Here is a 26,951-nt window from a genome sequence, read left to right as displayed (position 1 = left end):
CTTTGTGCTAAGCTAGGCTAGCGGTGGGTGCGTCAAACAGACTTATAGCACGCACGGAGATGAAAAAGGTATGTATATGGACTTATCTAACTCTGGGGGATAAGTTGAATAGGCTAAAGTCCCAAAAAGTCGGAGTGTTCCTTTAAGGAAAACTTGAACATTCAGCAGTCATTCATCTTAATACTGTTTGCCTTCTAAAACCTCCTCTTGTGAGCTGCTTGCATTCTCTCCATGTGAAGTATGAATGTATGCATTTTGGTAATGAAACAAAATAAAAGGGATAAGTATACTGTGAGCTATATGAAGCCACATTATCTTGCAACACTGGTTAACAGCACAACAGAACACAGTGAAAGTAGATCAGAGGTGGACAGAGGAAATGAGAAAAACTAATTCAGGTTCAGACTCGAGCAAAAGCACCCTATGCTCATGAATAGAAAAGGGTGGTATGTTTTAATCAGTCACACGTGTGCAGACACACATACATGTACAACTATAGAATTGTCTCCCATGTGATATGTTGCTTGTTTCTCAGGTTTAACCATTGTTTTCTTGTGAAAATGTTGTTTGAGTATTAATTTATTGATTATTTCCTTTCCAATTACACATTTTATTTATTTCGAATTACATCCAAGTTATGTATTGTGACATTGTATCGCCTGTTAATTTTCCGACACCTATAGATGTCTGTTCTTTTGTGTTAAATGTTAAATTATGTGGCTGTAAAGAATAAATCAAATTACTTCGAGCTTGAAAATACCAACTAAACTTCTTAGGCCAATAAATTCAACGTACTAAAGTGACTTGTGATTTGTAATGTATCATAAAATCTATATAAACACAACAAAATAAATACTGTTTAAAAATCTAAATTAATAATTAATATCTACTTTAAGAGACACTTTCAAGATTTTTCATTTCTGTTTTTTTATTTTTTATAATTACCACATTTGAAATGGCAAATTACCAAACTATGGATACCATGGTATTTTTTTTTTAAATACATGAATACATTTCAACTGAATACATTCAATACAAAAATAATCGATTTTTTTTTCAATTCTATATATTTAGTCAATATTTACTTTTATACCAAATATAAAAGGGATATATAAAATAGGCCAAATTACCACCATAATACCACAGTTGGAATTACAAATGACCAAATGATGTAAACTGATCATTTTTGTATTGAATGAATACAATCAAAAATAAATTATTTGTTTCCTTTTTTTGTTCTATATTTGTTTTGTTATTTTGTGTAATCAACTTTGATATATATAAAAAAGGAATATAACAAAATATTTGGATAGACCACATACATTTGAAAACAATAATATACAGTGCTGGTCAGAATGATTTGCCCCCTTGGTAAATATGATCAAAGATGGCTATAAAAAATAAATCTGCATTGTTAAGCCTATTGATATTTTATTAAAAGAAATTAGCAAAAATCTAACCTTTCATTGAAGTAAAATAATTGAAAGTGGGGGGAAAATCACATTATGAAATTAATGTTTTTCTCCAGAACACGTTGGGAACAATTATTTGCCCCCTTTTATTATTGTATTTTTTATTTATCTGAACAAGATGTCCAGGACCTCTGGCAGAAAATAAGATCACAGCATTAAAGATACAGCAGAGTATTGCTCTCTTTTTATCCCTGTGGTGCCAAAAAAGCTATTTTTTTGTTTCATCTGATCATAGGTCCTGGACATCTTGTTCAGATACATGGCATCATGGATTTGATCAAATACCAACAGATTAAAAAAAATCAAAACCTGACAGCCTCTGCTAATCTTATAACGGGCCATGTTTGGATCTTCCAACAGGATCCAAAAACAAACATCAAAACCAAAACAAAAATGGGTCACTGAGCACAAAACCAAGCATCTTCAATGGCCATCTCAGTCCCTGACCTCAGCTGAACCCTAGAAAATGAGTGGACTGAACTGAAGAGAAGCAGCGCCAACATGGATCTGGGAATCTGAAGAGATTCTGTATGGAGGAATGGTCTCTGATCTCTTGTCAAGTGTTCTCCAAACTCATCAGGCATTATAGGAGAAGACTCAGAGAAGACTAACAGAGAAGCTGTTATCTTGGAAAAAGGAGGTTGCAAAAAGTATTTAATAAAAGGGGGCAAATCATTGTTCCCAATATGTTTTGGAGAAAAAAACATTTATTTCATAATGTGATTTTAAAAATATTTTAAAAAAATAAAATATCAAAAAGATAAACAATGCAGATTTATTTTTTGCAGCCATCTTTGATCATATATTTACCAAGGGGGCAAATAATTCTGACCAGCACTGTACATGTGATTTACAGGTGCAGTTCTCAGGCGGTCCAGGTGATGTCGCTGTTTCAAACGCAACAAAGTTTCTGGCCACATCATGTAACGCCATATCTATAGTTGCGAAACAAACATGCAGTTTGAAAGGTCGCAGCGCTAGTGAATCTGAACAACACTATGCAACTACTTCATCTGGTCATTGTGGTAAAGACACTATTATGTGTCAGTGACAGTTACACCATCAGAAGCTCGGTTTCATGGGCTGTCACCAATGATGTGGTGGACGAAGAGCTGGACACGCACTCGGACGAGGCGCCCGCTGTGCTCGTCGATAACATCGGGATCTGGAAACAAGCCTATCCGTCCTCTGTGTACAGGGACGGTTCAGAGAAGAAACCTGACCAGATATCGAAAAGCGAGGATGTGTCATCCGCGTCCCGTGTGTTCTCGTACCGTATGGAGGAGGTGAAGGCGCCGTCCAGCGTCCCAACGCCTCCGCCGCACGAGGACACGGCGAGGGTAGCGCGATATATGGCGCATTACAGCGACTGGGGTCACCTGGCAACCATCTCCACGCAGGAACAGGTGATGTTTACTTATTTACTGTGGTGCATTGAGTGACCTACTTTCCTGCAAACTTTAGTTGCAGGCTTGCAGCTCTGTTTTCATCATTACAGGTATCAACAAAATAATCTGGTTCTCAACCGGGGAAATGTTTCCCAAACCTGTTCCTGGAGCCACACAAATACTACACTTTTTGTATTGCTGAATTCGGAACCGTTTACACGTAGGCTAGGCTACTACTTTTACTATACCCTTAAATGGCATAAATAGTAAGAGTACGGTTAGTATGCGGTTCTGAATTCAGCAGATCTGTTATCTCACCCATTTCATTCAGTGTCTATGAGCTGATGAGTGGAATCAGGTGTGTTTGATTAGAAAGAGTTTCAAACAGGGAACCTCATTTTAAAAGTTTGGTTTTTAGACCTGGACAATCATGTAAATTAATATAAAATGAATATTAAGGTTCCATTGGTGTTTTTATAACTATTGTATTTTTTATGCCAAGCTCAAATATTTTATCGGGTAGAATAATTTAGACCGTTTTATTTCCCCATTTTTAGATCAAAGGACTTCCATTTGGCAACATCTTCTCTGTCAGTGACGGTCCGGCTGACAACAGCACTGGCGTTCCTTATTTTTATGTCACACCGATGGACAACACTGTAACGGATCTTCGCAGCTTCCCTTTTGCCTCCTTAACGTTTTCTGAGGCAGAGGGGGATTTTTGCAGGTGTGTTTGTTTACTTGCATATATGATTGGATTTTTTTTTTTTTTACATTTAATACATATCAAAACAAATGGCATATTTGACATGGACCGCCTTAGTCACTGAATGTGCTTTAATGATTAATTGATGTGTTTTGTTCTATGCTCACATTTTCTTGCAAAAGGAAGCAGGTTTATGACCCTGAGGACCCCAGATGTGCAAGACTCACTTTGACTGGTAAAATGGTGGAAGTGGGACCAGATGAGCTTGACTTTGCCAAAGAGGCCATGTTCTCCAGGTAATATGCAAATTGTAAATCATACACACAGCTCTGTTATGTTCTGTTTTGGTTTATTTTCACTGTTTGCCTGAGTTCCCTGTTATCATTGGTCTCCTTGGTTATTAATTAGTTTCTGCACCTGTTCTGTTTTTCATTGTTTACTCTCCCTGTCTGGGGCAGCGCCAGATAATTTTTAACGCAGGTGCTGAGGGGGTACTTGTATATATTTTATATAAATACTATTAATAAATGAGCAAAACTTGGCCACTCAGTATTTAATATTCAATTATCACAATTAAAGTTTTAATTTTATTAAAGTGAACAAGCACAACATTCAGCATTCAATCAAATATTCTTAAAGATTTATAATTATTAATAATGCTATTTCAACATAATATCTCGTTATTTCGACATACACTATGTGTGCGTGCAACAAGCAAGATGTGCATTCGTAAATCCAGTGACAAGCGTGCATTGATTTTTATTAATAAACTAGTGTTTTCTGTGTCAGTGTCGGCTACAAAGATGAAATTGACGATTGCCATCTCCGTAGTGAACGCGCCTATAGAGAGAAATGGACATAGCCTAATGGATTACATAATCAGAGAGTATTTGAACAAATATGAAACAAAATGCGCTTATTTAATGCCTACAACACGTATAGCAGGCCTACAGACTCTCCATTTGGACAAATTGCTGCACATTCATTTAATTCAGAATTTTGCACACATAAGTTGAAAGGCATCTGTTTGTGCATAGTAAAATATATCTGCAACATTTATCTCATTTACGGATAATTGTGCGTGCATTTACTAATCATTATGACACTGAAATCATAATAAAGTACGCTATACTATGTACAAAAAAAATGCCCGGTACACATTGTATGATTTTGAGCTGTCCCAGATGAAAGATGACCAATTGTGGAGATTTCTAAATTTTCTATGGTCTTGGCTTTTAAAAGGTGGTATTAGTGATCAACATGGCGATCAAACTTAAAACTACTTACCTCAAGCACTCCATTTGAAAAATTGGCATAACAATTTGGTCTCTCTTCCCTGGCCATGACCATTTCCACATTCTCCTCTTTCGACTGTGACTCTTTTTTTCTTTTTTTTCTTTTTTTAAACAAAAAAAACACAATTGGCAAAGTGCAATTGATGATGTTCTATTTGTTTACTACTAGCGCATGCTGATGACGCTTTATTCCTCTGTACTAACTTGCGTCATAGCCTATACGATTCAGTAGGTGTCATCATTGTACAGTCTACATACGTCGTACCCAAGTTTATTAGATTCAGGTCGTGTGTGATTTGTAATGTAGTAGTAGTCTGTAGGAGGCACAAGTGTAGTAGCTTTGTTTTTTTCTTTCTGTATGTTCTTCTGAGTTCTTAAAGATTGTTCCCTCGAATCTCCTGTGCCATGCATTTTATAAATATTTTTTACATTTTTGAGTTTTACGTTTCTGGTATATTGCAGTTATCCTAGAAAGTGTTCCTTTGTGTTTGTTGGTAAAATGCAATTACGGTATGAATATTGTTGCAATCCATGTTATCCTAATATCTTCGTTTATTTCTTGGACTCTGCTTATTGATATACTAAATAATTTAGCTATTTGTTTTGTATCTAATGCAACTACAATTGTGCAGCTACTTTTTTTTTATATCTGAAATGTTTTGCTAAATGCAACTGCATTTGTAAAGATAACCAATATAATATTTTTTTAATTTATTTTTTAGTTGGGTATGCACGCAGTGTGTCTGCAAATATATATTTGTACTAATTTGCGTGTGCTTTGTTTAGGCATCCTGTTATGAAGAAGTGGCCTCCTGGACATAAGTGGTTTTTCATGAAATTGGTTTTGCAGCAAGTTTGGCTGCAGGACTGGGTTGGAGGAGTCTCTGTCATTACGCTTGAAGAATATTTCAAAGCGACACCTTTCTGAGAATAAACGGCAGCATCCTATAATGAACAAGGTACAAGCAGAACTGAACTGATTATGGACAGAAGTGTGGTTATGTTTTTGTTACAAACGACTGCCAACTAGTGGTTTTTAGTGGCCATGATACCAGTTCAGTGCCTCTGGTTTTGCTCCTAATGTGTTCCTGAGGATTTGTTGAATGTATGAATTAGTTTCAAGGAAGCCTAACATTGTCAAAATAATAATTCCACAGTTACTTAAATGCCCCTATTATGCTATTTGAAAGATTCCTAATTTTGTTTTGGAGGCATGCATGCATCCCAGGTCAAAAACACACTTTAATTTCATTATTCAAATGTGTTACAAACGTACATGGGTTTGTGCAGGACGTAAGACTGGAATAACTGACGAAATTGTTTTAGTGAGTTTTCAGAAACTGTTATTTCTTTTGGGATAAAAAACAACAACTTAATTTGTCATTCACTTTAATCTTTTGAAACTTTGCAGACATTTTACATTCACAAACATTCACTATATTACACAATACATGAAAGGTAATATCTGAAAAAGCATAATAGGGGCACTTGAAGGTTGGAGACATTTATCACACATATGCTACTGTATGTAGACACTGTATTGAAAGGAAAGCTATTAATTCATTAAACAAATGTTAAAATCACTTATACTTAACCTTTCTACCATAGGCCTTCACAATGGAATGCGATTTCTATACTAAATACTTCAGTACACAAAGGAAATGTATATATAAATAGTTGTAGAGATGTGTGCCTGTTTCTCTTGGTCTGACGTTTCATTTACAGCTGGAGTGTGGAATACAAGTTGTGTGTGTGTGCAAAAATCGTATTTTTTTTCCCAGTTGTATTCATGTTGTCTAATGCCATTTCAAGTTCAGTTTTAGTTCTGCATTAACTTCTCAAGAACAGTGGCTTACTGTACAGTACATGACCTCATATGTAACTCTACCTAACACAATTACAATGTAATTGACATCTTATTGAAACATCGATTACCGGTACACTTTATTTTAAGGTGTCTGTGTTACAGTGTTATTATACATTTAGGTACTGAGTAATAATAATGAACTAGGTGTTCTTACTATAAGGTTAGGATGAGGGTTTGGTTAAGGCCTGTAATTATGCATAGTTTATAGTTATTACTACAGTAGCTACATGTAACAGGTGTAACATGGACACTAAAATAAAGTGTTACCGGTCAAATATATGTCTGTGCCTTGCATTACCTCTTCACAATGATATACATGTGCTGCACAAATAAAATAAAAACAAAAATTAAATATTTTGTGTAAAGAGCATTTTCTCCTTTTGCGTTTTACACTTGATGTAAATTAATAACTAATAATAATGTAGATTACAAAAAGGATTGATTGGAGTAATATGATTATATAATACAGAATTAAGCTTAAAATAGAATTGCCAAGAGACTTCAGCAAAACTCTCTTATGTAACAGTATCTGGCTTGAGTAAAATGAAATAAAAAGTGCAGGTTATAATTAATCATCTCCATTAAAAGATTTCAGCTTTATCATCAGCCTACAAGTTCTCATAAACCAAACTGTTCGGTGAGACATTGATAAACAGAATGTGAGTCAACAGAGTAAAAATAATCAAACATATTTTTGGTTTTAGTTACACAACAATAAATAATAAATGTATGACTAAATTGCAGGCTTTAGTGTTTTAAAAGGAATAGATATGCATAGAAATAAAAATAGACTATAGGGAGACAGAGTGCAGTCTATGAAAAGACGTCAATGAGAGATTAGAAAAGACGAAAGCACAAGTATAGGCTTAAATACAGACTGCAATTGGTATAGGGTGCAGTAATACCTCTTTTGATGACACTACAGTACATTACAATAACAAGAATAGGGAAAATATGAGAGATGGGTGCATACAATAAATGTTCAGGCCCACAAGCTATCAGTGATAGTGAAGGTCAGATAAGCCAATCAATTATTCATTAAATGTGTGTGCCCTCTGGCGCCCACATTCAGACAGCATACATGGCATACACACACATCTAAATATGACAGATGACGAGTAGTATAAGTAGGCTATTCTCAGGAAAGTAGAAATTAGGACATGTTATGGCTTGAAAAATGTATGGGTAGCTCTTGAAAAATGTCATAATTTCATTGTATGTATGTAACTTCCTAATAATATTAATAACTGGAGAAAAAATAAGAAAAAAAACACAAATTAAATTTAAATATATCACTATCATTATACCACTTCCATTCAGTATTTTGATTCCTCTTTATGAATTTTCTAAATGTGAATTTTAAGTAATTTAATGACTGACTACTGACTATACAACAAAATACTATATTCAATCTCCTAAATTGAAAAATATGTTCAATATGAAATTTGCTATGTGTGCCGTGTGAGCTTGTTGATAAATACTTGCACATCGAACTGGTACTTTGACAATGGAGTATATTTAATTTAATAGAAAGAAAAATAGTAACAGTAAAAAAATCAGTTAGTAAATAAATAAATAAATAATACTTGAGTGAGTGTGCGATGGGTTCAGTCCGCCGTGTGGCGGCAGAAAGGAGCTGTGTTCTGGCCCCTGCCAATCAACGTCATTGATGGGTGGGGTCTGGTGACTCCAGCCAATCATGTGTCTGGGTGGGCGATCGTAGCTTGTGTGGGTGTGGTCTTCAGCAAAGCTTGATTGAGAGATCACACCACCGCTGAAGATTCTGGCAGGACGGTGCGTCTAATTTGGCTATTTTAACGAACATTACAAAACGTGTTTCTGCTCGTTTTTTTTTTTGCTGGATAGTTCTTATGAGATCGAGCCGGACCGGTTGGTTGTTCAACAACAGGCTGAAAGGTAAGAAGTGTTGAACTTGGGGCTGTTGATCATACCAGTCTGACATATTTTGGGAGTCCTCCGACAGGTAGTCAACTCTGTTTATCTAACAGCCCATAATTATGTGGCCTTTCCTAACCATTCAATGTTTTACTTGACTCAATCACCCCTCCCCCTATATTAATTTCCCCCTGCAGTATTTCTGTATGTCTATCGGTGATTAATTTCCTTTGAAATAAGGTTGCATATTTAAACCGCTATTTGTTAAACTATGTTGTAATCAATGCGGTGGAAAAGAAGAAGACCAAGACAATGTTGTCACGTCAATTTCTCTGCCTTTCCGTGAATCTTCATTTATTCATGATCTCTTCCAGTAACGGCAGGCATGAGGATCGCACATCTTTCTCTGGAAATGCATCAGTTCCGCTGGGCTGCCTCGTGACTCCAGCAGCGACCGAGAGGAGGAGGAGGAGGAGGAGGTGGAGGAGGAGGAAGAAGAGGACAGTATATGATCCTCTGAAGCGCTTATGCACGCCTGGATCTGGAGGACCAGAGGACCAGCTGCACGGGGAGGCGCTGAAATGAGATGAGGCTCAGACATGGAACTGTTGCCACTGCGATTGTTTTCTTCACGTCGTTTCTCAGTCTGTCCTGGTACACGGCTTGGCAAAATGGCAAAGGTGAGTTAATTTGTGAGAATCATTCAGTTATGCTGTATCCCACGTGCAAGAATGCTGTTTTTCCTCAACATTGCAAGTGCAAGTTTTATACAAAAGCTCAACAAATGTATTGTTATCCAGTAATTTACAGTGCAGAATAAATTTGTCCATTTAGTTGGTTTATTACTTCTCCAGCCAGAGAAAATAGTTCCAGTAGAAACCAATAAACTTCGTCTCACCAAAGCATCACGGAGTCTAAAAATCTGGTCTTAAAAGTCATCAAGATTTCCCTGCTACCCACTCAAGTCATTCAGTTATCACTCCACTCCACTTCCAGGTTTTTCACTTGTCACTCTAGTGAGAGAAACCCACTGTAAACTTGTTGCCTCCGAAATCGCATAGTCTCAGTAGGTCGTACATTTGATCAAGAACTTACTTGGCTACTTTTCTTTAATGAATGTATGTAGTATGAATGGATCCGGAGGTACTACATTCATCATGTTGTCAATGTCATGTGACCCACAGATCCACTGATCTTCAACATGTTTGCTCTTAAAAATCAGTTTGGGATTTATTATTTTTTACAAATGAAAAAAAATGTTTTATAAGAGAAGTCACAGACAAATGCGCGACAGGTATGATTCCGTTTACGGCACTTCTCATTCATTTCTATTGGTATCTGCAAACAGTGATTGACTGTCACACAACTGAACGAAAATCAATGACGTCAAGGCTGTAATGTGATTGGTTATCAAGGCACACTTGATCTAAGTTAGCCGATACGCTTTCTCTAATAGTAGAGCTACAGACTCTCGTATCTCCCAATAATAGGACCAGTAATGCAATAATAAGACTTGTGATGCAACCTGAACCATAATCACATTGTGTTTGTTCGTTGGCCAGAGGAGAACGGGTCTCCTGACAGAGCCTGGTTTCTCCCAAGGTTTTTGTTTTCTCCATTCTGCCGCCGGATGGAGTTCGGTTTCCTTGCCGCTGTCGCCTCTGGCTTGGGGACACTTAATATTCAACAATATTATTGATCTGACTGTACTGACGCTGTTGAATGAGAACTGAACTGAGCTGGACGATGACATCATTTTTTGCAGAACTGTTTTGTAGATGAAACGAACTGATTTAATAATTGATGATCTTTACAATGGAACTGAATCAACACTGAACTGACTGAACAACAGCCAAAATGCATCATTTTCCTGTTATCTCTGTAAAGCTGTATTGAAATCTGTAATCTATATTGTATAAAGCGCTATACAAACAAAGCTGACTTGACTTAATCTCCTTGTAGTTTTCGGCTACTGCTTTATGAATACTGTGAATTCGGACATAATACTCTTTTCATGTGCTGTTTTTTTACGGACTGACTGACTTCCTCAGCATTGTTCACCTAGGCTGAATTTTGAATAGCATACTACTCTTACTATTTCTGCATGGATATGATATCAGTGCTTTAGTACTTAAATATCGACATGCTTGGAATGACACATCACCAATCAATGTATTGCAGATTGTATTGCAGATATTAATTGTCGTAACTTTGGTATTTTGGCCTAAAGTACTGAATACTGTGGTAATAATTTACAAGGTGCTTGATGGTTAAATAGCTGAGCTGGTGACCTAAAGGTTATAAGTTCAAACCCTCAAGAGGGGATCAATAAATAATGATAATGGGCAGGTTGTGAGAAAACGTCCAGTTAGCTGCACTATACTGTAGTTGACATTATCCTTAAAGGAATTCATATTTTTTTTAGCCATAAAGTGTCTAAAGGGAACTCTGGATGTGTTTTAATGTTGGAAATTTGAGTTGAGAGAATATTAATAATACCCCCAAGTACTCCAGTTGGAAATCGATGAGCATTGTGACAGCTCATTGCTCTATGGTCGATCCTTCTCTAGTTAAATCCATCCCTGTATTGATTAGGATTGGATAAAGCAGAACATACAGTTCTATATGCTTGTTGCTGATCTTTGCCTAACTCTGATCTGATCTGATGTTCGCTTCTGTTTTATGCAAGATTTCTTTTAGCCAAATGTAGAGGTTGGCCAATTTGCATTCCGCATCATTTATAATCCCATCACAAACAAATGGGAAAACATTTGTCATTGCTCCCAGATGTTGAAACACGCAATGCGTTATCACAGATATTTCATTTTCATGCAAGTGTTGAGGGACATTTTGGCTCTTTGGTACTTGGAGATTTGTTTGCAAGTCTGTATGTCTTTTTTTTCTCTCTCTCTCTCTACCGTTTTATTAAGCATTACACATTCACATTATACAGACTTTATTTAGCTTACTATAGGCTATATTTGTCTCTTGTACCTTCTTTGTACCGTCTAGCTAGCTATAAACAGGATCTTCTATAAAATCAACCTTAAAATTAACGTTTTGACTCAAGTAGACTGTAGGCTATAGTAGACCACAGTCCTGAAGAGGAACCTTAAAAATGTCCTCTTCCCCAAAATACTTTTTTATTATTTTTTTAAATTATTTTTTTATAACATCACATTCAACCTGTCTTTGGAAAACTGTTAACCTTTGATCCTGTCAAGGTTAATTTCGTTGAAGATCCTGTTTATAGCTTGAAGGTACAAAGAGACACTTGTGTTTCAGCTTGTTGGATTAATCTCTGAAATATAAGCTAAATCTAAAAAATGTGATGCATAACTTTAGCTGATGAATATTGCAGTCAGATCGAAAAAGCGAGAAAGGTCACCGAATTCATTGACATGAAACACTCCCACATATACACACACCTCGGAAGTTCGTGGAGGGCATTGATGTCACTGTATGTAGTGACTCATTATGGCATAGCTCGATGCCACTCGGGTCTGAATAATTCTCTTATTGACTTGCTGCTATGTTGCCTTTTCTCAGTCAGGCCTGCTCTGCATGATATCGAGTGTTCTCTGTTTGTATGGGCCAACAATTTTACAATCTTGTCATTTCAGTCACATTGCACTGTTATTTCCCTTTAAGGTTTAAAGTTCAACCTGATTAGAACTTCAATATATTTGCAGTTGTTGTGGGTGTCCCACTGGTATGCAATGCTCATTCTCATATTATATACTTGTCAGAGTGTTTAATTTGTTCACTTCAGTGAATGCTACATGAAATGGAAAGTAAAATAGGGGTGTGCTGACTGCGTCAGTTGTGAATATGATCTTGTGATGCATCATGGGTTATTGAATCATATGTATTGTGTCAAGCTTGTTCAAATTAAACCAAAAGGGGGAGGGGATTGTCTTTAATCAACTTAACGATGATTGCTGTATGGTTTTAATAACACTTTCAATACCACAGCAACAACTTATATTATGTTAAAGCTACACTGTGTAATTTCTAAAGTTGATTCTTAGCAAAAAACACTTAGTTCTTTCAAAATGATGTGTTCATTAATGTATAATTACTTCTACCAACTAATCAAGTATTCTCGTAAGCGTAGAACCTGCCATTTATAATGCATACGAGTGAGTCGCTCGAATGGCGGCAGCCATGTTGCGCCTCCATCTTGAAAATGCATTAGCCAAAGAGGGACATACCTGGAAATTCAAGCTTCGCCTTTCGCGTTTTTACACTCAGTGGCACCGTGACACATGCGAGGGGGAGATTACTCGCGACTGCCGGCAGATTTGAAATAATACGGCCACCGTAGGAGTTAAAACACCTTCGGCGTGGGAGGGGCTAGAAAGTAATATTCAGTTGGTAGTCATATACAATTTCACCGCTAGATGGGAGAAAATCCTACACAATGTAGCTTTAAAGTTTTTTGTTCATTTTTATGTAACGTTAAAACAATGCACACTATGGTTCAAACATATGGGCTCTAAGATTTAGGTTTTAAAATAAATTAATAGTTCTATTTAGCGAGAATGCCTTAAATTGATCAAAAGTTCAGTAAATACATATATAATTTTATAATAAAGATTTCTATTTCAAATAAATGCTGTTTTATTTATTACTTTCATTTCATCAAAGAATCTTGGAGAAAAAGTTTTACGGTTTCCATAAAAATATAAAGCAACTGTTTTCAACATTGATTTGATTATTAATAAGAAATATTTCTTGAGCATCAAAACAGCATATTAGAATGATTTCTGAAAGATCATGTGACACTGAAGACTGGGTTAGTGAAAGAAAATTCAGCTTTGCCATCACAGGAATAAATTGCATTTAAAATTTTTTTTTAACAATGTTACTGTTTTTACTGTATTTTTGTTTTGATTAACAATATTTTTAAGGCTCCTGCAGTTTACCGTGCCACGGAAAAAGATCTGGCCTCTTAACTAAAAGGTTCTCGCTTCAGAGCCCATACTGTAAGTGTTGATCTGTGACTCTTCATTATGCCTTTGATCAGAGCACTTAACCCCAGGTTGCTCCAGGGGACCCTTTTAATATGTTCGCTGGAAGTTACTTTGGATACAATTGACCGCTAAATCAAATTAGTAATTAGATGGCACCTTACATCATTCCACTTGCTCTCCTGTTCTAGTACCAGTGGTTAAAATTGCACCATTGGCTTATACCTCCTATTTTCTTTTCTTCTCCTCCGCTGAGCTCACATAGGCTTTGCATCCTCAGGGTGTGTGGAAAGCACAATGGGCCAAAAATAGCGGGCGAGGGAAGGCTTGATAAGCCTAAGAGGAGCAGTGAGGGAGGGCGCAGTTTTCTAATGGAGAAGACTCGATGCTCCTCACACACACTTATTGCTTGTGCTTCTGTTTGGTCTGGATTGTTTAGCTTCGGGAGGAGCCCACGCGTGCCCTGTCGACAGGAGAGCGAGGGGGCCGTGTTAAGCACGCTTCTGAGAGAGAAAAAGAGTTTTACAATAGAAAGACACTGATCTTTGAGAGCAAGAGTTTCAGCATGGTAGGGACCGGAATGTTCTCATTAATAACTGTTGTCTTGTTCAGAGTGACGCTAGTTGCATAATTCCCTGCTCTGGCTCCAAGATCATTCCAGATCACTCTGCTATCAGCGTTTCAGACAAGTCCTCATTGAGTCACCATTATACTCTTATCACTGTGGCATTCTCCGCCATTCTTCCTCCATATTAGGCTGGAGAACGCAACCATTGTCGTTGAGTCCTTGAACATTTCCAGCCCTTGACATTTTTCAGTTTCACGACCTCATGCGCTCCATTTTTCCGGTGCCAACCCTTGCTGTTCTCATCTCGATAGCTGTCACTTGAACTTTTGTGATGTCATTTCTGGAAGGTGTTATTTGCCACCCTTTATAACCTCACTCACTCACTCACTTACTCACTCACTCACTCACTCACTCACTCACTCACTCACTCACTCACTCACTCACTCACTCACTCACTCACTCACTCACTCACTCACTCACTCACTCACTCACACACTCACACACTCACTCACTCACTCACTCACTCACTCACTCACTCACTCACTCACTCACTCACTCACTCACTCACTCACTCACTCACTCACTCACTCACTCACTCACTCACTCACTCACACACTCACACACTGGTCAGGTGGTATGTAGGAATAAAATAATGTGTGCTACATTCTTTCTCTGTAGGTAATTAAGAATCGGAAAATACTGGAACAGACTGATTTTTAAAACATTTGGTTCCATTATTGGAACATTGTATTAAAATACTTTTGTATTAAATAGGTGCCATTTGTTTCCTTCATATTCATACACGTGTAAAAACTTGTCATGGTGTACTATGTTAATATACTTGATATGTCAATAAAAATTTGGTAACTTATATCATGTTGTTTAGAGTATATACTGCTAACTGGTACCATCTCAGTTTTTCCTCTATGTAATTAACTATTCCATAAATAAAAAAAGCTGTCAAAATGACAATCAGGAAATTTTGGTGGCGTTGAGTAAGATTCACCAGCTTTGTCCATTTTGTTTTAGCCTGGGGAAACGCAGACCACTTCTGGCAAATTTAGATTTGCTCTGCAAGTGGGTCTGGCAAAGAGCCCATTGAAACCCATTTCCAATCCGTCGAAATCGCGGCACCAATCAGAAACGTTGGGGCGGGCTTTACACGATGCCGACAGAGCAGAGACGGTGACGCAAATTTTGTACATTACAAAGATGGATGGAATGGAAAGATGGAACATCACAACATCACTCGTTCGAATCAGCTATCGCGTCTGTTTCAAGCGATTTAAAATAGTCATTTTCGTTAACACAAACAGAGAATTGCTGAGAGTCTCAGATGTTTCTCCGTCGCTCTGCATACGTCATGTCATTCATCGCTCTGATTGGTTTTAGATCTATCCGACGTCCGTTGGTGACGCCCCTGTGGAAATGAATTGTCTATGGAGCTTTGCCAGATCAGTTACAACTGAGAGTGGTCTGGGTTTTCCCAGGCTAATTTTGTTCCTCAATGTTGTCACATTTGCCAGTTTTGCATTAGTGTGGGTAGTACAGTGCCACCTAGCGTTCAGAACAGCAGCGTATCAAGTATCTAAATAAGCAAAATCATGATATCGTTATTTATCGTAAATAAAATGTAAACAGATATTTTCCCAGTACCGGTATACCGTGCAAACCTAATTGGTGTTAGCTTACCGTTAGCCACTTTACATGACCGATCGCTCTAACATTAATGATAACCGAGATAAATGTACACTCTTATCGGACAGTGTTTGTGTGGAAACTAAATAAGACAGTAAAGCGACGTCTAACTTAACATGCATTTCTCTCTATAGACGCATCTACTATTATGTGGAGATGAGAGTCAGCGTCATCAACTTCATCTTTGCCTCTGACATTGACTTGGAAAACACTAGTTTATTAATAAATATTAAAGTGTTTAGACTTTTTTTTTCTTCTCTCTGACACATTTATAATCATTACTTTTGTCATCTAAATGTCCCTTATTGATGGCTCCATTTTCACGGCACCAGATTACCACACCTCAAGTGAACCAGTATTTAATGCAGTAATGTTTATGTGATTTTGTTCATGGTTTTAGATCGCTTTCTCTCTGATTCTCATTCCCCGTTAATCTCTTTCCCTCTGGAGGAATGGGATTGGATTATTTTCCTACTGTGCTCACGTTAGTCAAACATGCTACAGACAACATCATAACAGTGCTATCATTTCTGTAGATGCTTGTTTGTGCAGTGGGTCTGACTCTGTGTTTTACAGATGGACACTGCATTGGTGTGTGTTTTAATGTGATTACTCATCAGATTTACAGCTATTTGAGGATTTTCCACTCTCTCGTATTTCATCATTGATCTGTTTATTTCATGGTGTTTTTTGCTTGTATAAATACAGAATTCTGCTCATACCGCTTGCAGAATCTGCATGTGCATATTTTTTGATATGATGGATTATACTTTTTTTTTTTGTTCTGCCCTGATGAAGCTATTTGACAAAAAAACAATATTTACAATTATTCCACAAGTTATTTTAACTTGGTTCTAATAGAGTGGTGCAGGGATGATGTATTTTTGTTGGCCAGCACTAAAGTTAGCATCACCCTGGTTCCCTCGTCAAAACCCAATGGGATTTGTTGATTGGCTTTTGGATTATTGCAGAAAATAAGGTCTGTGACCTTACACCACGGTTGCATGACTTCAGTGTCACATCACTGAGCTTCCAACAACTCTTTCAGTCTTTGTTTAAAAACGTTTACCTTGATTTTTTTTTTTTTTCCTTATAAGTATGACACAGACTGTAGCTGTTTCAAGCATTTAACCAAAAAGCATAAAAAAAACCCATTGACTTCAGGAGAATGGAACCAGAAGTGATAAAGTGAAACTCATTTCCAGGTTTTGGCCTACAAAAACCCCCCTTTTTGTGTGAGCAGTGCACCAACTGTTTGACATGTAACATGACATGACGTAACAGAAAGTTGCATATACCGTCGGTATGTAGCATATATATATATATATATCAGTGCCTAAAATAAGTGAACACACCCATGCTAAAGTTGCCTACATTTTTTGGAAATTGATCTTAATGCCTTAATTTAAAAAATGAGGGGAAACTCCAACCTTTAAGGACTCCAATTTTCTTTGTGAATTAATAATGTATCGTAAATAAATATGTATAGTATCCTGGATCCATGAAATACCGGTAACTGGCCTTTAAAAATAAAAATCTGCCTCCCTCTATGGGAATTTAACATAGGGGTGTCCTGACTTATGCACCCAGTATTTTAAAGGAAGAACATTTATTTTTTTACGATACACTATTCATTCACAGATAAAATTGGAGTCCTTAAAGGTTGGAGTTTCCCCTCATTTTTTTTAATTAAGGCATTAAGATCAATTTCCAAAAAATGTTATGTAATGTAATTACATGGCTTGGTTGAATTCTAATGTAGAATGCGGTCTGTTATTTCTTGATAACACACTGTTGCCATGAAAAACAGAGCGTTACCATGGACACGGTGTTCTTTAACGGAAGCAATACAATCGTTTTTAAATCAATATTTTATTTCAACCCCGACAGGCTGATCGGGACCCCCGACGTGAAGCTGATAACTATACTATTCGCTATAACTGCCTCGCTATACATTATCCCTTACATATATACTGTTACTGTATATATATGGTGGTCTTCTGGGACACATAAGGATGGATAAGTGTTTTAGTGTTGTAGTTTACACTACAAATGCGATGTGGTTCCATATGTTTTTGACCAACTCTGAATTTTTTTGTGGTTTTGCAAAAAAAAAAAGGGACTGGTTTACATCAATATTAACGCTGGCCAGATTACCGTTCAAAGAGACGACACATAATATCAAGAACCAAGGGTATGTAAACTTTTAAACCAAATAATTGAATGAACATTTTTATGATTTCAGACAATATTTTGTCTTCAATATCTGTTATGAAGCTTCTTCAGGGCAGAACATGGAAAAACTATCACATTTTTATGATCTGTCTTATTTTTTGTAAAACATCTCACAGATTTTTCTACATGCCCCTTTTCTCATAAGTTTTACACATCCTTTGCCTGTGGCATGAGCAGAATTGTTTTTAGGCACTGTGACTCTCTTGTGTCTCAACTTATTAGAAAAGACTGAGAATTTCCATCATTCTGTATGTCCTGCAATTAATGAATGCCATTGCTTGCTTGCTTTCCCGGCACATGAGTTAACTAGGAGAGGAGGAAAAATGAAGTGGTTCATTCATTGTTTGTACGGTCTGAGAACTGAATTTGTATCCCAGCCATTCCAAACCCCTACCTTTCCCTTTGTTCTTGCTCATGACTTTCCCCCTCTCCCAAAACAATCCACCCACATGTCATATGACTGTCACATTTTCTCTGTCTGCATTCCTTATTCCCTCATTCATAGGCTTTTTATGTTTAGCTTCATTCATTTAAACAAGCCTAGTGGTCATGAATTCAAACATGATCTCAGTGCGATTGATTTGGAGATTTTGTATGAACTCATGGATTCACTCTGAATGTGAAAACTGATGCCATCAGTCTGGCTTCATGATGGGATAACACGTTTTTTAGTAAAAGATCAGAATTTGTTTTTAAAATCTGCTTGCGTGCATATTCCTTTTAATTGACCAGTTTTGTGTATAATAATTGCTAGCATTAAATTAATAACTGAGTTCATTATATTATGTTATTTATTTATAAATGTCTTTTAAAATGTAATTCTTTTTCAAATAAGTGCTCAGCAATTTTGTACACGCACACACACACACCACATTACAGTTCCATATTAGTTCACAAAATGATTTCAGTTATTTAAAAGGTCCTTATAGACAACAACAGCAAAAGAACCAAAACCCACAACGACACTGACCAAGCAAATACATATAGTGAAGAATAGGATAAAAACAAGTTTTTGGCCACAAAATTCATTTTATTATGTATTATACATTTATTTGTTATTTTGGAAATCGCATATCTTCCTCGTGCTCTCTCTGTCTCTCACTGAAACGCACACGCATACAGTACGGACACACACTTGCGTGTTTTCAGCGCTGCTCTGAAGATTTTATCAGTAAAATAGTTTAGCAACTTAAAAGCTACATGATGTTTCTCACGAGGTGCAGATAAACGTAGTTCCTCTATTAGTAGACGTTTGTGTGTGTGTGCTGAAAAAATGCTGAAAATGTATTTGTAAAAAATATTTTTTTTGTTTACCCCAGGCCATTAGGGTATTGTTATTACTGTTACTGTTTTTAAGGATGACGCTTGAAGTTACAGTAAATGAGCCGTAGAGGAGGAAATAAAGAGGCTGGGTTAGTTTCCTTAGGCGAGCGGACATTGGCTGCAAACAGCAGCAACTCTCTCCTGGTTTCTCATTTATTGTGTATGCGACAGAAGGAACATGTTGTGAACTTTGCGTATCCCTTTGGGTCTTGACCTCTGCACATGTGCCTGTTCTATAAAAGACACACACACACACACACACACACACACACACACACACACACACACACACACACACACACACACACACACACACACACACACACACACACACACACACACACATAACCTTGTTGCTGTATACCCTTGTCCCAGTGATTCTCAAAAGTGCTTGTGTTGGTTCTGCAACTTTGTTTAAATAACTTCCTGTTCCTCTGTTTAACGTTCAGTATTCATCATCATTAGAAAGCAGCGGGAATCTAATTTCCAGTCTAAAGCAGCTAGAGGCTTCCTGTTTTAAAATGATAAACTTCAGTTTTTAAGCTCTCATCAGTTTTCAGTCTGGCATCTGGTGCAACATCCAATCTACTTTAACCGTTTTTAATTTTCTTAATGCACATTTCTGGTCTAAAATGAAATGATTTATTGGTGCATGTTATTCCAAATATAAATGTTTGTTTAAAATATAATAATTTTATCAGCTGAGATCACTTAGGCCACACTTGGCTATAGGATAATATTGGCTATTGGTTAAATAGCTAGTATAATGTAATTTTTTTTTTTTTTTTTTTTTTTTTAAAAGCAAACTCACATTTGGTCTGGCCTTTTTTCCACTCAACTCCCAATTAGGAGTGGGCGATATGGCAAAAATACCATATCACGTTTTTTTTTTTTTTTCAAGAAAATCACGATTCAAGATTTTTTATCATGATTCTTTTTCATGTTGGTTTTACTATTTTGCAAGTGACTGAGCAGTACAGCCCAACTAATGTCCCTCTTTTAAAAACAAAGCCTTACTAGGTAACAGAATATACAAAAGAATGCCAGACATTTAGGGCAAAATGGCGAAGACAAAAATCTTTATTTTCTTTGTTATAAAAAATAAAAAAAATAAAAAAAAGCTTAATATACAAATGAAATAAACCGTGAAAAACCTAAATTTTTTCATCTACAGTAGGCGTATTTAATGGTAGCATTCAAGAAAGAAATTTAATGAACAAATATAAAAATAAAACACTACATAGACTTATTATTAATGCTACTATTAAAGGGATACTCTGTTTTTTCAAACTTGGCGCAGTAATATCTTCACTCGTGAAAAATCCTCTTACCGGCCCCCGCTCCCTCTCCCAGAAGATATTACTCCGCCCAGTCGAAGTGCTATCAAGCACTTGCTATGGTATTCCGCCATACAATATAGTTATCCACTTTACACGCTTAGAAAAGCGCAACGTTTTCTTTTGCGTCACCATCCTAGGTCGAATTACACTACTCGAGTAACTGTATTTAAATAGGGAAAACGTGGAGGTGTTTGGTAGCTTCTCTGCTTGGCCCCTATTGTATGAACTGTGCTATCAAAGTGTCGCGGCGCACCAGAGCGATTAAGTGCACGCACTGAGACGAGAGAGGTATGTATCAACTCGTCTTAGTTAAGGGAATAACATAGTTTTATATGAAAAAAACGGTAGAGTATCCCTTTAAGCTTCTCAGTCAAGAGCAGTGAGTGATTTTATCCTTGTGTTTTGTTGTTTTATTGTTCAATTAAAATGAAAATTGTTATCATTTACTCTTTCAAGTTGTTTTTAAACCATACAAGTTTCTTTCTTCTGTTGAAAATAATAGAGATTATTTTGAGGAATGCTGGTCCCCAGTGACTTCCATAGTATTTTTTTTTTTTCTACTATGGTAGTCAATGGGGGCGAGATCTGCTTGGTTACAAACATCCTTCCAAATATCTTCCTTTGTGTTCAGCAGAACAAGGGAATTCATACTGGTTTGGAACAACTTGAGGGTGAATGATGACATAATTTTCATTTTTGGGTGAACTATCCCTTTAGGCAGGCTTAGTTTGCTCTTGCTGTTGCGGTTGTCTATGGACTTTCATCTTCTGTGCTTTGTAGTGTGTCTCTCCATCATACGACAGAACAAAGCCAGTCCCTCTGAAGGCACTCGGTTCTCGGTTCTGTTCCACACGGGTTACATTTTTCCACTTGTGTCCTCTGTGAGTGACTTTTCTTATGACAAATTTCAGTGCTCACCCGGAGTAATACTTGTGTGTGGAGAGTAAACGGCTGGAGCAGCACTACTGAAGTGTGTTTGAGCTTTCACAGCTGCAGAGAAAACAACAACAGGTCACATGGTCATAATTACTGCGCTGTCCTGTGGTTGCCTAAATAGTTCAGTTAAAATACAGTATGTAAACTTAAATTTTCAGAACAACCTGAAAATGTACAATTTAAAACTAATTTACTAAAATAAAATAAAATAATGAAAACCAATAAATCCAATAGCACTTTTCTGCTGAATTGGCAAGGCCACACTGCTGATAAAATATGTTTTATAATGACAACCACCAGAACAACAACTGAAATAGACAACTGAAACTTTGATGAATCAAAGTTTATCAAGTAGCTTCTTCACAAGAGGTAAATGCTAATATATAGATGGTGCAATACAGAACACCATCTTGTTAACACATGATACTAAAATACTGTAATAAATATTCATTTAACAACATAAGATGTAACATAAAACCCTACTGTAGATAATGGAAAGCAAAGAAATAGGAAGAAACAATATTCAATATAATATTCAATTACAATCAATTATTCAAATGAAAAACAACAACTTTTAAAAAAAATTTTTTTTAAATATAGCTTTTCATAATCTCCTCAAAGTACAGAATGGTCACATTTACTGTTAATTGCCCAAATCTCGCCATTTGAATTGAAATCCACATCACATATTTTGCCCATGTTCAAGTTGTTAATGCAAATGTTGCCATGTTGACCAGTTTGAAGGTAAGTTCTGTGTGAGCAATGCTTCATGCAATTTTCAAATTTCACCAAAATTTCACTAATGTGACTTGATTGGTCAGTCGCGTAATTTGTTTTTAATAATTTTCTATAAATAACTGCTAAACTCTATAAATGACAATTGTCCTATTCAGCTGATTTCCTGCATAACTGTGCACGATCCATAAGTCTCAAGTAGCAGTGTAAGTGAGCTAATACAGTCAGCCAGTCATTATAGTAAACCGTGTTTATTTTGTGATTTATATGACTGTACATTATGCCTTGTTTCATTGCATAACATGTACAGTATTTCACCTCTTCGGGCTCCAGTCAAATCCCAATGGATAAAATCAGCTCTTGCCCTACATTATTTCCACCTCAATATTCATTATATAAGTTTAATGGGTTGCAAATGCAGTTTTCTGTTGTCAAATCCACTGATTACTATGATGCCTCCCAGATGGGTATCTGAATGGACCAGAGCATGTGTCTATAGTGCCTGCATTTTGATGATATATGCCATTGTGCATCAAGACACATCAAATATGTTTGTGTAATGAAATACAGAAGCAACAACAACCCCATTTTAAAACTCATTTGGTGAAGGATTAATATTATTTTCTTTAGAGCTGTTCATTAACATGCTGTTGGCAGGCAGGTTGACAGCGAATGTTTTGTCATCTCTGTGAATCAACAGCTCTTTTATTCGTAAAGTAGGCTTTATCCAGATCCAAATGGATTTTAAAACTAGGTTGGAACTTTTGTGTTCTATCAGAAATGCAGAGAATGTCCCCACACACTCTGTCTCATCCATCACATGCACTTCTTATATGTACATCTGGGTAGTGGGTAAAGGCCTGAGAGAAACAACACAAAGAGAAAGGAGGCAGGGATGGTGGGGGAGAGAAAAAGATAACAAGATTAGTGGGATGCGCGACAGTTTATGCGCTAATCCATTTAGAGTGGCTGCAGTCCGTCAGGATATTAGATGGACTTTCTGTGGTTGAGACAAACACTAGGGTAATGCTGATCTAATGAAGGCTGAGTGTCCTTCATGGCTGGTTTGAAGATGCTTGCATTATATTGTAATGCAGTAAATAACTAATTGGGAAGTACTCTATACAAGTGGTTCTCAACTAGTGGGCTGGGTTTTCCTCAGTAAACTTCCAATGGGGCCACAGGATGACTTAAGTATTTAAATGTAATTAATTATTAACTTCTAACTTTAATCTCAATGAAAATGTTATTTTTTTTTATAAAATCAAGATTGAAAATGAAATCTACAGAGCCCCTAAAGAGTTGTAAAGAATGTCCCGTCTGCTTTGATGTCGTTGATCTACTATAGCCTCTGGTATCTGAGAGTCGCCAACGAGTTTTTCGACAGTGTTGTCAAATATGTATTCCGAAGCTGTAGGGGGAGCTCTATAGAGAAACCTGCGAGCAAATAGCTAGAATACAGCGAAGAAATCCCCGAAACTGCATTGCCCTGCTTTAAATATATCATTAGTCTGTACTTCTGTTAATAAACAGTTAAAGTCTGCATGAACCGGAAGTTGCAACCGACTTTATCTCAGTGTTGTGACGTATTTCTGAGAGAAACTGAATACTAAATGAGGAAAAATAGTGGGCGTGGCTTTTTTTTCCAACTAGCACCTGATTGGATCAAGAAAAATAGGTGTTTCATTCAGCCTGTCTACTGTCAGTTGGAGGGACGTGGTTACGGATGTTAAGCAGACACCAAAACCGTCAAACCTACGTCATCAGGGAAGGTCCTCCAATGCAGAGGGGAGGGGCATTTTCAGATTTTGATTAAAGTTTACGAAACCAAAAATTGTTTTTGTATGGATTGACTTGCATGGATGAATTGTTCACCACAAAACGATCAATTTAGGCAAACAAAGTAAATATGGTCTATTTTGATATCATGTGGACTTTAATAAGCCCTATGAGAAAGAGGTCCTTTGAATCAAAAAGGTTGGGAACCACTGATCTATACCAAACACATGCACTTTAAAAATTTGATTTCATTCGGACTGATACAATAATTTGTCAATAATGCAAAAAAAATTGTCCGACTGAAATTGTACCAGTCTCAGTCTGTTTCGTGAAATTGGACTAACAGACCTAGACTTGGACTTAGAAGTAGCTTGACATTGTTCATTACACGTTATCCACACTACAGTTGGCCTCGGCGTAGTGCGTTTGCTTTGAAAGTGAGAGGCGACGTATTCAGTACTTAAATTATATTTGTTTATGCCTTGTTTTATGTATACCTAGACAGATAAATTAAGACTGTTGCAAGACTACATAAGCTCCATCATAACTGCGTGTTCTTGTGTGAACGGGGAATTAGAATTAAACAGGTTTTTAATGCTTTTCTCACTGCTACTGTAAGACTTCTATAAATCATGTGAAACTACTGACGTTTATCAGGACAGGGAGGTTGCTAAAGACTGCAGAGGCGTATAGGCATGTAAACACAGGCAGTAAAGTGCTCAGGTTCTGACGTCAATTTCACGAAAATTTCCAAAGGAGCTGTTTTTTTGCGGCATGAATGGTCTGAGTGTATGAGGGAGCTCTGGATTGAGAGATTTTATTGAAAGAAGTCTCTTATGGTTGCAGTTATTTGACAAAAAATACAGTAAAAACTAATGTTTTAAAATAACTACTTAAATAACTATATTCCTATAAATATACTTTATTCCTGTGGTGGCAAAGCTGAATTCAGCATCATAAAGCCAGTCTTCAGTTTCACACGATCCCTCAGAAATCATTATAATCTGCAGCTCAAGAAACATTTCTTATTAATATCAATGTTGAAAGCTGTTTTTTGCTGCTTAATATTGTAGCGGAAACTGGTACATTTCTGGATATTTTGATGAATAGACAGTTCAAAAGAACAGCAATTATTTTAAATATAATTTTGTATTATGATAACTGACTTGATCAATTTAATGCATCCTTGCTGAATACAAATATTCATGCGGCTATGTGCATAGATACAATGTTTTCAATAGGCCTGTTTACACCTGGTCACTTCATGCGTTTTCTCTGATTGTATAGCTATCCGATCGTGAAAAGACCAGGTGTAAATGCCCTCCGAAACGCTTTCGAGACGGATTTAAATCCGATCACTCAAACTACTTCAGACGAAACTGGGAATTGTAAATGCATTTGGAATGAAACTGAAAGTAAGTCGCAGATGCTTAACACACAATCATTAGTAGTGCGACTAAGCTGTTGCGGTCTTTGATCTTAAAATTAGCTGACTATAATTAAAACGCAGCGCATATCTGTTGCTTTCATTGACGTGAACTCTGTTAAATTTGCATATAGTGCAGGAATTGTAAACAGAACTGTTTTAACAAATCACACAGCTATGATCAGTAGAAACGCATGAAGTGACCAGGTGTGCAGGCCCAATATGTACTGAGCTGTTCTGTATACATGTTTTTGTTTGAGCCAAAACACCTTTTCCTCATCCTGTGTGTGGTGTAAAGCCCTTAAGGATGGAAGCAGCTGATTCTGCAAACATCTATTGTCTCTTGTACATCACTCAGCCCCCAACAAGCTCTCTGCCCAGGCCTGCAGCAACACCGTGCATCTTATTAAACGTGCGTGTGTCTGAGTGACACTAATACATAACAGGCCTATAGCCCTTCAAAGTGTGCCTTCTTAATTTAGATCACAACCTAGAAGCCTGAACACATCTTTCCCACATTCAGCGTAATGTAATTTTCTTTACAGCGACACATGCCTAACGTTTACATTTTGTTTGCCGATGGTGTCGGATGTATTAAGAAAATCTGCTGTTCTGCTAACAAACATGTAATTTGATGCCCTAGTTATTGTGGGATGGAGTGCCTTTTCTCTTCAACATACTAAAGTCATTATCTTTTGGAATATGAGAGTTTCCCAATAGCACTGGCTGATTGCCTGCCCAAACCACAGAGCAGTTCAGTAACAGTTCAGCTTGATCAGTAATGTAGTATTGAGCACAGTGAGCTGACATTGTGATTTTTAGATGCTTTTATTTTGACGATAAGTATCACAGCAGGCATGCATTAGTCTTCTTGTATAGATGTATTACTCCGAACCGGTTTACCAGCCACCATATTCCTGCGGTTTTTGCCGTCTTGTGTAAATCATATCTGTCCAACTTCATATTTTGGCTGTTTCTATAACCACAGGAACTTTTTATAATTTGTATATATTTTTTAAAATGTACGACTGGCCCTCATTTGTTGAATTATTTCCACCACAACCAGCAATTCTACCACCGATAAAGGTTCTTTTCAAAAGGTAGTGTCAAAGACAGCAGTTCACTATATTTTGTTAGACTATTTAGTATACATATTGTAATTTCGTATACACCGTCATTTTGCTTTTTTTATTTTTTTTTTTATAGAAAATGGCATTTAATTCTTGGACAATTATAAACTGAAAGTGTCTGCTCTGCTCCATACAGCACGAGCTGCAGAGTCGCAGCAAGAGTCAGATTTCACTTATAATGTGA

The 26,951-nt window shown here is 36.8% G+C and overlaps 2 protein-coding genes across 2 annotated transcripts in view; both read left to right on the top strand.

Annotated features, from left to right (window-relative positions):
* The first annotated feature begins 2,348 nt into the window (after positions 1-2,348).
* On the top strand, positions 2,349-7,080 carry creg2 (cellular repressor of E1A-stimulated genes 2). Its single transcript, XM_079618812.1, has 4 exons — positions 2,349-2,878; positions 3,418-3,587; positions 3,749-3,862; positions 5,648-7,080. The coding sequence occupies exons 1-4, from the start codon at positions 2,471-2,473 to the stop codon at positions 5,787-5,789; spliced, it is 834 nt and encodes a 277-aa protein (XP_079474938.1). The 5' UTR covers positions 2,349-2,470; the 3' UTR covers positions 5,790-7,080.
* Positions 7,081-8,464: 1,384 nt separating this feature from the next.
* mgat4a (alpha-1,3-mannosyl-glycoprotein 4-beta-N-acetylglucosaminyltransferase A) overlaps positions 8,465-26,951 on the top strand; it is a 54,587-nt gene continuing 36,100 nt past the window's right edge. The window contains exons 1-2 of the mRNA XM_079617662.1: positions 8,465-8,645; positions 8,999-9,304. Coding sequence (XP_079473788.1) covers positions 9,211-9,304 — 94 coding nt within the window. The 5' untranslated portion in view covers positions 8,465-8,645; positions 8,999-9,210. The remainder of the gene's footprint in view (positions 8,646-8,998; positions 9,305-26,951) is intronic.

Source organism: Phoxinus phoxinus (assembly GCF_949152265.1).
Source record: "Phoxinus phoxinus genome assembly, chromosome: 7".
Lineage (NCBI taxonomy): Eukaryota > Metazoa > Chordata > Actinopteri > Cypriniformes > Leuciscidae > Phoxinus > Phoxinus phoxinus.
Note: the sequence above shows the minus strand (reverse complement) of the source record. Positions and strands in the feature narration are given on the sequence as shown.

Bases quoted from the DNA above. Each gene is read 5' to 3' on its own strand.
- creg2 (XM_079618812.1), top strand. From the start codon at position 2,471: ATGCAACTACTTCATCTGGTCATTGTGGTAAAGACACTATTATGTGTC. The intron at 2,879-3,417 runs GTGATGTTTACT...CCCCATTTTTAG, and splicing joins CCATCTCCACGCAGGAACAG to ATCAAAGGACTTCCATTTGG. The intron at 3,588-3,748 runs GTGTGTTTGTTT...TTCTTGCAAAAG, and splicing joins GCAGAGGGGGATTTTTGCAG to GAAGCAGGTTTATGACCCTG.